The 12,874-nt window shown below is 45.6% G+C and overlaps 1 protein-coding gene across 1 annotated transcript in view; it reads left to right on the top strand.

The window, feature by feature from the left end:
- B3GLCT (beta 3-glucosyltransferase) overlaps positions 1-12,874 on the top strand; it is a 1,424,518-nt gene that overhangs the window by 859,610 nt on the left and 552,034 nt on the right. Inside the window, exon 9 of the mRNA XM_069639745.1 lies at positions 3,402-3,533. Within this exon, the coding sequence (XP_069495846.1) occupies positions 3,402-3,533 (132 nt within the window). The remainder of the gene's footprint in view (positions 1-3,401; positions 3,534-12,874) is intronic.

Below are 12,874 nucleotides of genomic sequence, written 5' to 3'. Positions count from 1 at the left end.
GTCCTGGCAGGTAAGGAGATGATGGGAGGAGGCCTGTCCACACATTCTCTGATGCCCATGGTTGTTGGGGTTGTGCTCCCTCCCACCCCTCAGAAGGCTGGATCAGCAGCCCTGTCTCACTTCTCTGAGTATTTTCTTTTCTCCTCTGGTAAATGCTCCAGGATGGGTGCCATTCAGTGCCACATTTCCCTTTCGGATCTGGTCCTTCTGGCTAATGCATTTGCTACCCTTACTGCGGTGGCCCCTGTTGCTTGAATCTTCTTGCCGAAGGCATCTGTCTTCAGCCCTCGTTATCCGGGGAACCAAGCATTTTGTTGCTTGTGAATTTGTTTTCTGGGCCGCTGCTGCTGATCCCACTGATTTGGGTGTTGGTTGTGCAGTGGGGAATTTTGGCCTCTGGTGCCCTAGATTTCTTTTCAAGCCTCCCTTTAAGCATAGGTTCTGAGAGTGGCTGTTTCATGAGGAGTAGATTTTCCTCCCACGCACAATCTAAAATGAGGATGGAGACCACTGCCTTTCCGTGCTTATTCATACGGCCAAATAAGATGCAGTGCTTTTCGTCTGTGCTTTTAGGTCAAAGGTTTCCAGGATATCCTCTTTGGGAATTGAATCAGTATCCCAATCGCCATCTCTGTGTGAGACAGAGGATGAAGAATCAGTATATTTAATGTGTTTGTGGTAATTCATCTTCTTCTTGGTCCTCGAGGGTTATAGAGGAGTGAGTTGGTTCATTATATGGACATCTAGGTGACCTAAACCTTTGTCTCAGTGACCTTCATCTTGGCCATCTTGTCCCTTCTGAGCTGCGAGTTTATGCAACTAGCATGGGCTGGGACAAAAGTATGCGCCTTTTTGGCTCTGAGATTAGGATCTGCAATGACGACGCCACTTGCATTGACAACAGCATTTGCAGGTGGATGTCAGGACTTGTTATGGGCATCTAATCTAATGGCATTTGGGGCCTTGACCCATGCAGCAGTGTAGGTTTCTGAGGTGTTGTCAAGGCTGGCTTTTAATGTGTTGGTTTCTGCATAGGTAGGGTGGTTTGGTTGATGCTATCTGTTATTTGGCTGAGTCCAAAATCATTGGTGAAAACCATGCCATTCCTCAAACTCGAGTCAATACGGTATTCCAAGATTTCATCTGGCATTACCTCTGAAAATGTAATTGGTGAGAGTTATTTTAATGTTTTTTGGTTCCCTTAGGCTTGCAATTTCTACTTTGGTCCAGTTTCAGTTCCACCTCCCTAGCTGATCGGGCTTTTTGTGCCATAGTTGAGGATTTGTGCTAAACTTTTTTTCTCCATTCCACCCTGCCATTCCGTGTCAGCTTGCTTTTACTCATAAATCCACCCAGCAGATGTTCACACGTCTTCCTATCGGGTACGTAGAGCGCCCCCACCTTGTTTCCCTAAATCCTGAAGAAGAATATTGACTCTGTGGTATTCCCAGGAGGGTCCACGCTGGTGCTAGACAATCTGCTACTAGCCTCCCCTCCTTAGAAACCTGTGAGCAGGTCTCCCTTGCTCTATTGACAGCACTTGCTGAAAAGGATCACAAGGCTTCCAAAGACGAGCTACAGCTGTGCTTACCCAGCGTGCAATATCTGGGCCATGTGATTTCAGCTGTGGAAAGACACTTATCCCAGGATCGCATTGTGGCGATCCAGAGTTTTCCCAAGTCCCAGACCAGGAAGCAAATAAGAGGGTGCCTCGGGATGGTCAGTTACTGCAGACGGTGGGTCCTGGGTAGACCCGGTAGTGGCAGGACTCCCAGCTTGCCTGTGACCTAATGCCGCTGCCGCCCTGTTGATGGACTGATTCATTGGTGAAGGGTCACTCTGTCACAGTTTCAGTACCCTACTCAGTGCTGGACTGGCTGCATAAGGGGAAGACAACGCATGTGCTAAATTCCTGACTCTCAGTATGAGAAATTACTAATAGCTGCTGCAAATGTAACATTGAAACACTGTCCTGTCTTGAATCCCTGCTTACCTGTTGCCAACCCTGCAGGACGAGGAACTGCATGATTGCCTGGTGGTTGCCAAAATGCTTTTGTTGCCCTGCACAGATTTATTAGATGTCCCACTGTAGAACCCTGACCTGATATTCTTCGTAGACGGCTCTGCCTGATTATCCAGGAGACAGAACTTGTCTCTAGTTACTCTGCATGTACGCCCCACTCCATCGTCAATCCTCATCAATTGCCCAATGCCAAGTCTGCCCAGGTCACAAAATTTGTAGCCCTCACACGAGCATGTAACCTGGTAGAGGATAATTCCGCTATGGTTTACACCAAGTCCCGGTACACCTATGGTGTTCTATGGAAGCAGCGTGGTTATTTGCAATCTACTGGTATGCCTCTATTGAATGGAAAAAGTGTCAGCTCTGATGATTCATCTACTCTTGTCACTTCATCCCAGAGGGGAACCCCTTTCCATGATGCTAGGGAGGTGAGGCTGCTACCCAATAGTCCCCCTAGTGGTGGTGTAATGTGGGTGGACTTCATGGGGAGGGACTCCCCCCCTCTGTGGATAAGGATGATCACTTGGGGTACAACCCATTGAATGCTGTTTCTCCCTGACATTCCCTAACCCCTCCCTAATGTCCAGAGCCACTGCATTGAGAGCAAACCTAGGTATTGCTGTAACATAAGAGATAAAGTCAGAAGTACTATGATGACCAAGAGCACAGGAGACAAAGATAACTGATTGTGGAAACAGTGGTATGAGGGGGGTCTCTAGGAGGCATGAGGATTACTTTGTTAGCAGAGACAAACTACTTGTGCAGTCCGCATGGGAGGAACTGGATACAATGTAGAAAAAGGAACAAAGGCTTATCAGATGTGTTCAGCCCAGCTGCAGAGCCAAATGCAGCCGTCAGAGGAAGCAGCCAGCAACAACTGCCAGCAAACGGGAATGAAGGTAAACCCTACTGTACGTTTTAGGCATACAGAATAAGATGCAGGCAGTACGCGCCAAAAAATGTTCTATTTGCGCTAGGAAAACACATCGGGGCTTACCTAATGTGGCGCTGCACGCCGTTACATGTCCGGGAACCAGCAGGGGTACTTGGCACCGGCAAGTGCAGGCAGTGAAGTGATGGAAAGAAGAGGTGTTCCCCTATTCATTCCCTCAATTCCTACACATTTTTCCAAGGGCATCCCTGTCTTTCTCTTGTATAATCTGTTTATCTCGATCTTGTTTATTCCCTTTCCATTCTCTCCCTTTCTTCTTTTCGTCTTTCTTTTCTGCCCCCCCCCCCCCCCCCCCCCCCGGCGTTCCTCCCCCTTTTCCTACTTGCGTTCTCTGGGACATCCCAGTCTTCCATGATTATGCTTTTGTATAGTCTATAAAACAGTGACATTTATTTGTAATTAATGTTTTCTTTTCTTCTAATTTAGATTGCTCTGTATATTTGGCAGAAAGGAAATGGAGAAGAGCTCACTCCAGTTTCTGAATTTTGCACAGTTGATGTGACTTCGCCAGAGGCGGTTAATTGTGCTACGACGTTCAGCGGTTTGATGCCACATTGTGTACGTATTATTTTGCATATCTTTATGGACATAGGTTATTTTGCTTCTCTGCTAAGCTCCTTCATTCAATTCTTTGCAGACACACGTAGGAAGATCCACCCCCTTTATTGCTTAACACGACAATCGTCATTGATGGGTCTCATGTGGTCTCAAACCTAAGTTGTGTATTTATTTGTTAATGTTTCTCCCTTACTGAATAGTTTCCTCTTACAGCAGACCAGTTCAGAAAACAAAGGTACTCAGCAGTGTCATGTTATGGATTCTTTACTACTGTGTACCACATATTCATAATTATATTAGGCATAGGAGGGAGTAAATGGCAAATCTTATCTGTTGAAAAGGAGTCTTTCTCCTGTGATCACTTTAGACATCTACCTTTACTGCAGGGGACACAGGTGTCCCTGCAGCCAAGAAAAGCCAGCCTACTAGGGCAAAAAATCCAGAGAAATGAGAACATGGTACAGGCTGGCAACAGCAGACAACCCCTTCATCTTTTGGGGCTTGATCAGATATTGATGTCCTAAAGGTTATTCCTGTGTTGTCTGGCTACAATCCTGTGTTGTCCCTCCTGCCTACATGATTTTCCAAGTGAGAACAAGACCCTTACACAGATATATAGGCTTTGGCAATAGCGGTGGCCTGGGCCACCGCAGAGTTGATCTTGTATTAAAGGCAGTGAATGCTGAGAAACCAACAGTAACTTTGTCTAAGGTGGTTCAAATTCATTTGTCACAGAGCACAGTGATGGGAACCCAACGCATGTGGTGCAAGAAAAGAAACAGCTGCTACTACGATGAACATCCAAGAAGGAAAGTGCAGAATGCAAGCACAAATCTTATGAATCACCATGCACAAATGATAAGACTATACCAAAAGCCAGAATGCTGAATAGAGCCGCAGTGAGAGATAACAGAGTAATGGGACATTGCACAAAAGCAGACCAAACACAGGGATCCAAGGCTGAAGACTGCAGTGGTCCAATGTAGAGCTGTCAAGGAGATGAACCGTCCGCCTCAAGTACAGATGGCTGCCAAGACTTGTATCAGCACAGAAAGCAGTAAACACACAGCAAGAGAGGGAAAATGGGCCAGTTAAGGCACACAACCAATCCGAAGACCCATAATAAGTGCTTTCAAAAGTAGAGTGAGATATAGTAGGAAAACCTATGTAAGGCTATTTAAAGAGGGATAAGAGAGCAGCCAAAACAGTAAGGATTGCAAGGACAGGAACGTAAACAATTGCAATGCGGAAGCAAAGGTGAGACTTTGCAGGGAAAGCGGAGACTCAAAGAAGAAAGGCTTAAAAACCACGTCAGTTGCTTCCAGGTGTGGAGCGAATCATATTGCTTATTTGTGAGGAGAGCAAATGGTCACTTAAGGTGAGGAGTACACTATATGTATTATGAGAGGGAGAAAAATGGCAAGGCATCCTTATTCTGGGAAGGGCACATTTTCTCTTAGACAGAGAGGGAGCGGTGAGAGATCCCTTAGTAAGAGGGTAGGTCACCATACACTGTATGTTGAACTGGAACATTTTAAGAAATGACCTGTAAGTATTCAAACACACTATACTCTCAGAGGGGATTATAAATAACGATTTGGCACTATATCCCTGCGACTGTGGGATGACTGGAGAAGGGCTTGGTGCTATATCCTGTGACTGTGAGTTGAGAAGCAGCAAAGTACAATATCGCTGTGACTGAGTTTGAGCTAAGAAGCAGATGGGCCCAGTACTACTGAAACTATATGGGTTTTAGAGAACATGGGGGAGACCAGTCTCCCCACGTTAGGAAGAGCCCTGACTTTTATTTGACACATCCTGGAACTGTTGAGTTAGTCCAGTCTCAAGAAGTGAATCTATGTTATACCGTGGATCAAACCTTAGACCTTATAGGCATTTATCCCAACCGCCTTTTCTTAGTGAATAAACTGAGTTAAATCCTCAACTCTCGAGTGATATGTTTTTTCGATCCATCATAATCCCTGTTCTTATCCCAATAGTTTGAAGACCGGAGTTATGGCCAAAGAATGGAATAAACGTAGGAAAGATAACACATATGAAAGGGTGCCTACATCCAGAATTCCTGGTTGTGGTTGTTATTGGGATTTGAGCAGATACAGCGAAATACCATAACGATTGAACAGTATAAGCCTTTTTACTTTCCCAGTGTGTTGAAATGGGATGCTTATTTTAAACAGTGAAGTACTTTATTCCTATGTTTTACTTAAAGTAAAAAATAATTGGCAAAGTAGATCTATAATCCACATGTGCAGCTGCAGTCCTAATGTGCAGCCTCAAGTGGCAAATAGGTTGGTAGGTTCATGTGCAGTCAAGCAGTGAAACCTTGAGCACGTTTGTGAGCCAACGCCATGTCCCTTTGTTCATGAAATCAAAGGTGGAGGTTTTGTGGGACAGTAGTTTCACTGCAAACTAAAGAAATATACTTCTTAAATCTGCTTTTCCACCTTCATTTTTCAAAAATCCCTTGAAATTCAGTAGCTGTGTGTAGTCATGACCAGCTTAACTCGGCGTGTTCCCGTTGCAAAGCCCATGAGCACATATATATGAGAGGGATTCACAATGACAGTCAAAATAGCATTATGGGGGGGACATCAATAGGAGCACTCTGAGGTAAGCTGGTCACGACTTCCAACATCTGCTGAATTTCAAGGGTTTTGTTGAGTTAAATGTGTGCAACTTAACCACCTTAACTAAGGTTTTTCATAGTGTATTTGTATATTAAATTTTATATAGCGCTTTACGCCAAAGCAGACAGATAGATAGATGGATAGTTTCGGAGGCTTGTGGATCTGCTTAGAATCACATGCTTTGCATAGGCCGACTTCTAGTGGTTGGTGCCAAGTATTCCTTGACTTAGTTTTCGAAATCGAAAAGGGACGTTGACAGGGCGTGTTTGCAATACTACCCCTACTGTGACTTGTACTGTACCCATGGTTCTTCATGCTTCGAGGTCCTCAGATTGTTTTTTTCTTTTTTAAATTCTTTTTGTTTTCAAAGAGCATACAACACGCACCTTTAACACAGACAGTTATACAGAGCTCCAAACAGTCGAGCCTCCCCTTCCCCAAACTAGCCCCCCTCCCCCAAGCCATCCTCCCTCCCCCAAGCCATCCCCCTTCAACCCTTCAAGATCTCTGGGTTCAACAGATGCATGGGTTGACGTCCCTTTGGGGATATAGTTCAGGACAGGTCCAAGAGTTTCAAGCGGGCTTCCTCAAGAAATACGAGTACATCCCTCCCAGTTATTTGCAAAATAGGACACTTCATTGTTAATAGCAAATGATGCCCATTATAGGGCCACAAAGCACCAGTCTTGGTGGGTCGGGATTTCCACCCCTTCCATCGTTGCGCTATGAGTAGCATAGCCCAAAGTGTGAGCACTATGCAGGCTTTTCTTTGTGCTCTAGTCATGCTTCCTGGTGCCCCCCTTCCAGCCCCAACAGCACTTCCTCAGGGGGAGTTTTTGCATCTTCCTGGGCTTGAGGCTTGGACCTCCCGCCAGAAGGGCTCTATTTTGGGGCATCTCCACCATATGAGACCAAGAACCCGTACCCCCGCATCCCGTCCCCCCCCTGCATCCTGTCCAGCAAGCCTGAGAGGATTCCAGAAGAATCGTGAGCTTGACCGGTGTGTAGTGTCATCTGTATATTAATTTGTACCACGCTTCCTGAAGTTGCGAGGACTTAACCAGTTTGGGAATGAGTCTCCACAGCTGCTCCCATTCATGCCAGGGAATTTCCCTCCTGAGAGTGTTTTCCCATTGTACCATATATGGCAAAGTCCTCCATGGAACAGACTTGTGCAAAACTTCATACAAACCCGATATGAGACCCAAATGTAACTGTGCTATCGGTCGCTGCGCCAACCTTGAATTTATTAACACAAATACTTGCTGAAAATTTAAGAAATGTGCTATTGCATATTGTCAGCAAGTGCTGGGGGAAGGACTCTAACACTTAACAGTGCAGGAACTATGCGAAAGAAAACATGGGAATTCCCCTGCTACAATGTGCTCAGTGGCTATGAAAATCAAGCTCTTATATTAATTAGTAGGAGTATACTTATTTGTTATACAACAGAAACGTAACAACCAAAAAGCCAACAATCACCAGTTGACGCACGTGCATATTGTTTCGCCAAAAAACCATCTTCCTCTTGGCTTGATAGATCAATCAAGTTTCAAACACACATTACTTAGAGCAACATGAGCTCTGACCTTAACATGTCATTTTCTCTTGTCATTGGACAGAAATCCTGTTTGAATACACCTTTGAGAAACAGAAAAGGACTGGAAAGGTAGAAAACTGAGTGTCATGAGTAAATCATATAAGAAGCATGCAGATTTTCATGTACATCTGTCATAAGTACATCTATCTTAGAATGTATCCCTATTTAACATATTCGATTGACCAAAACTACTGTTATATTTCTGAATTAAGCAACATTCTCCTCTTACTGAACAGACTTTGCTTGATTCATATTTTACATTTCAGAATTGAACATTCTCCTCTTGTTGTGCATGCTTTGCATCATTCAATTCTTCCTAAATATAACATACCCACGTGGATCAATATCTGATCTGCAGTGCAAGAGTTAATCCCCCTGTTTGGGGATTTAGAGAGATGTTATTTGTACTGTTCGACTATTGCGTGCTGAAAACCTTATCTAATTTATGTTTGGGTTATATAATATATTAGGTTACCTCTTGTCTATGCGGCCTGTCATTTGCCAGTGTTGCTAAATAAGATGATTCAAGGACATTTTTCGTCTGAATCAAAATATAACGGATATGTCACAGGTTTCCCCCTTTCTCACCTATTTTCGTTGCCTGATGACTGCTTCAGGAGGAGTCTTCTTTCGTATGGTTCGGGTCTTATTCAAGCCCGCTCGGCCATCCTCGGCTTCCAGTGTTCTTTCAGCTTCGATGCCTGGGATCAAAGGGAAACTCCAGGAGACCCAAGAAAGGTATAAGAAGCACAGCGAGGCGGTGCAAGGATTCCGAGAAGGCTGGATAAGAAGGAGGAAAGGTAGATTGGAAGATGGGTTTCCTGGAACCAGGAAACAGAATAGTACAAGGAAGAGTACGGAGCACACGTCCGGTCACAGCTAGCAGCAGCGTTGAGACGCGCGGGGCTGTGGGGGCGTGGTCTCTTTATAGAGCACGCTGTGTAGAAAGCGAAGACTGGCGAGCTGCGTTCTGGGCTTGCCGCCATGTTGGTAGTATTATGGCGTGTAGACTGCGATGTGCCAGGGACCAGGAGGCCCAGAAAGGGCGAGTTTGATGGTTCATGACAGCATGCCTCCTCCGAAAACCCATCCCGCCGGGTTTGCCCGGCTGTATGAGATGGAACCTTCAGAGTAACCTGGGGGTATTTAAGTTTGAGATAGGTTCCCAAGTGCGTTCACTGGGGGGATATCTCTTCCATTCCACCAGGTACTGGAGTTGGCCACGTCTATATCTGGAATCACAAATTCTGGAGACCTCATACTCCAGTTGGTCATTGATGAGTACTGGATTAGGCCGGAGGTTAGTTCGAGAGGTCTGGACGTAGGGCTTCATTAAGGATGTATGAAAGACTGGGTGGATTTTCTTCCAGGAGTCTGGTAATTTCAGTCGAAAGGCCATTGGGTTGATGATTTCCTTTATAGGGAATGGCCCATAATACCGGGGAGCCAATTTATTTGGTCGCAGATGCCGTGGCAGCAGCTTCGAGGATAGCCATACTTTATCCCCTATTGAGTAGGAATGGCTCGGCCTTCTTTTGGAGTCCGCAAACAGCTTGGTCTGGGTCCCCAATTGGCCTTCTCTAATTGTTCTTTGGCTTCTCTTTGTACATGAATGAGTCTTTCAATCCAGGAGTCGACTGTTGGAACTGGTGTAGGATGTGGAAGGACAGTTGGTAGAACCGAAGGGTGGAATCCATGGCTACACAAAAAAGGGCTGGTCTTAACGGCCGAGTGATCCGAGCTGTTGTAAGCAAATTAAGCCATTCGTATTAAAAGGGACCAATCGTCCTGGACCTTGGTAGAGAAGCAACGAAGATATCGTTCCAGGGTTTGGTTTACTCGGTCAGTAGCTCCATTAGTTTGGGGATGGTAGCCTGAGGATAGGGCATGTTGAATTCCTTGTATCCGGCAAAGGTGTTTCCAGAACTGAGAAATGTATTGAGGCCCTCTGTCCGATATGATCTTGGAAGGGAGTCCATGTAGTCGGAATATGTGTTCTAGGAAAATTCCAGCAAGTTCTGACGAGGATGGTAATTTATACAGGGGTGTAAAATGAGCCATATGAGTAAACAAGTCAATGGTGACCATGATGGTTGTGTATCCCCTGGAAGGCAGTAATTCCACAATGAAATCTGTTGCTATGAATTCCCAAGGCCTTGTTGGTAATGGAGGTTGCTGTAGTAGACCCGCCAGTCTTTTGCTGTCGTGCTTGTTTTGATTACAGACCGAGCATGCCTGAACGTCAGCTTTCATTCCGGGCCACCAAAATTGCCTTCGTATTAGTCGGAGGGTATTGTTAATACCACGATGTCCGGAGTAAAGGGTATCGTGACAGAGGTTTATTATCCTTTGTTGTAGTTTTTGTGTTGGAATAACCAAGGCGTTTGAACAGGTATCCATGCTTAGTCTTCAAATTCCACTGGTTCTTGCCCGAGATATCCTTTCAGAAATCAGAGGATTGAGTTTGCATGCAGACTTCATCTGGTTGCCTGAGCTACAAATATTGTATGGGGAAACATCTTAGGACATGTTCGGTCTTCAGGAGGTTCATAGTGAGGACGCCGAGACAGGGCGTTGGCGATTTATATTTTGTGTTCCAGGAACATGGTGAATCTGGAACTGGTATTGGGCAAAGAAGGCGGCCCAGCGGGCCTGACGGCTGTTCCTGCATTCCAGGGCCTGTAATACTTGGAGATTTCAATGGTCCGTGCGAACCTGGACAGGATGTTTAGCTCCTAGAAGTAAATGACGCCACTCGGTGAAGGCTTGACGGATGGCTAGCAGTTCCTCTTCTAAAACCGAGTAATGAGTTTCACTGGGGGTCGATGTCCGTGAAAGATAGGCAATAGGGTGTTCCAGTCCGTCATCGAGTTCCTGTTTCAGAACTGCTCCGATGGCATAGTTGGAGGCGTCTGTTTCCACTAGGAAGGGTCAATTTATATCAGGTTGAGCTAGGATGGGGGTTTGTGTTTTCAAGCGTTGGAAGGCCTTCTCCTGGGCAGATGTCCAATGAAAGAGAGTATCTTTCTTCAACAAGGCAATTATCGGGTGAAGAATCTCGGAGAAGGATGGTATGAACTTTCGATAGAAATTAGCTAGGCCCAGGAAAGACTGGATCTGTTTTACAGTGGTCGGAGTTGGCCAGGATAGTATGGCTTTAACCTTAGATTGATCCATTCCTATGTCGTCTGGGCTAAGGACAAATCCTAGATAGTGGACGGTGGAAACATGAAAAAGGCACTTCTCGGGTTTTGCTAGAAGCTAGTGCTCACGTAGTCGTTGTAGTACTGCCTTAACATTTCCTTCATGCTTGAGAGGGTCCTTGGAGAATACCAGAATATCGTCCAGGCAGACGATGACGAAGAGAAACAGCATATCCGAAAACACCCGATCCATAAAGCGTTGGAAGATCGCCGGAGCATTAGTGAGTCCAAAGGGCATGACTAAGTATTCATAGTGACCAAATGGTGTTCTGAAGGCTGTCTTCCATTCGTCTCCTTCCCTAACACGGATCAGATGGTAGGCACCCCTGAGATCCAATTTGGTGAATATTACGGCTCCTCTTACGGCTTCCAGGATGTCTGAGATCAGGGGTAACGGATAACGATCCTTAAGGGTGCACTGATTTAGACCTCGATAATCAAAGCAAGGTCTGAGCTCTTTGGTATCTTTCTTGGGAAGAAAAAATAGTGAAGCTCCGGCTGGAGATTTGGATGGTCGTATGGTTCCGTTTTCTAGGTTAGTATCTAGGTATTCACGAAGGGCCCTTTTCTTGGGTTCAGACAGAATAAACATCCTTCCAAAGGGAATCACAGCTGAATGTTCGGTTTCAATAGCACAGTCTTCTGGCCTATGGGGTGGTAAGGCTTGAACAATAGCAGAAGAGAACACATCGCTGTACTCCTGGTAGGCTTTAGGGACCTGGACGATGTTGGAGACCGTGAGAGGACCTTGCTGGGTTGTTGAACGTTCTTCCGATGGTGTTGGAGAAGTATCCAGGAGTAGACAATGAGACATGCAAAATTCAGAACCTAGGAACAAGGAACCTGCTGTTCAATTGATGAATGGATTGTTTTTGTAGCCAGGGCATTCCCAATACCATTGGGTAATGGGCAGATTTTATGATGTCAAACTTTATCTTCTCTCGATGGTGGTTGATTGCAAGCTCAATTTCCTTGGTCTGAAGGGTTATAGGTCCAGAAGAGAGAGGCCTGCCATCAATTGCTTCTACGGGTTGCAAGACTGTCCAGGATTCGTAGGGAATATGATGTTTAAGGACCCATTCTTGATCTATGCATATTCCCATAGCCCCACAGTCCACTAATGCCAGAATGGGATGGTTTCCTTCTTGGATGGTGATAGAAAGGCCTGTAAAATTAGCAGAGAGTTTTGTCCAGGAGAGTTCAAGGATGGTATAGATGTGGAGCCTACATCTCTCTCCCGAAACTGAGCTCCATCTAGGATCGGGAGCTGGCGTTTCCCAAACACCGCGGAGGGGCTATTGGACATTCCCTGACTAAATGCTTGTCCGAGGCACAGTACTTGCATAAGCCAGTATGGATCCTTCGCAACCTTTCTTGGGGGGATATGGGTCCACTGAAGGCCCCTAGTTGCATGGGTTCGGGTTCGTTTGTGGGGACAGAAGGATCTTCGGATTTCGAGGAGGTCTCTAAGGGGTTCTTCTGGAAGGGTGACTTGGTCTTCCTTTTCTCTGCCTTCCTTTCCTGGGTGCGAAAATCAATCTGTAGAACAAGATCCATAAGTGCCTGATAAGAACTTGGACGTGCCAACCTGGCTAATTCATCCTTGATATTTTCATTTAGCCCTCTTCGAAAGAGAGTGAAGCAAGTTCCAGAAGGCCAACCCGCTTCTTTAGCCAGTTGCTTTAATCGAGTCACATAAGTGAGCATGTCCTGAGAGCCTTGCTGGAAATCGAGTAAACGTTCTTGAGCACTAAAAACCTGTTCTGGGCGGTCAAACATGGTTTTAAGTGCTTGGATGAATCCGTCATAATCGTCCAAAAGGGCATCTCCGGAATTAACTAATGGTGTGGCCCAGGCTAATGCATTCCCGGAAAGGTATGAAATAATAAA

Source organism: Ambystoma mexicanum, chromosome 7q (genome assembly GCF_040938575.1).
Source record: "Ambystoma mexicanum isolate Mex_15411 chromosome 7q, UKY_AmexF1_1, whole genome shotgun sequence".
Classification (NCBI taxonomy): Eukaryota; Metazoa; Chordata; class Amphibia; order Caudata; family Ambystomatidae; genus Ambystoma; species Ambystoma mexicanum.
The sequence above is the reverse complement of the archived record's forward strand: the minus strand, read 5'-3'. Positions and strand labels throughout refer to the sequence as shown.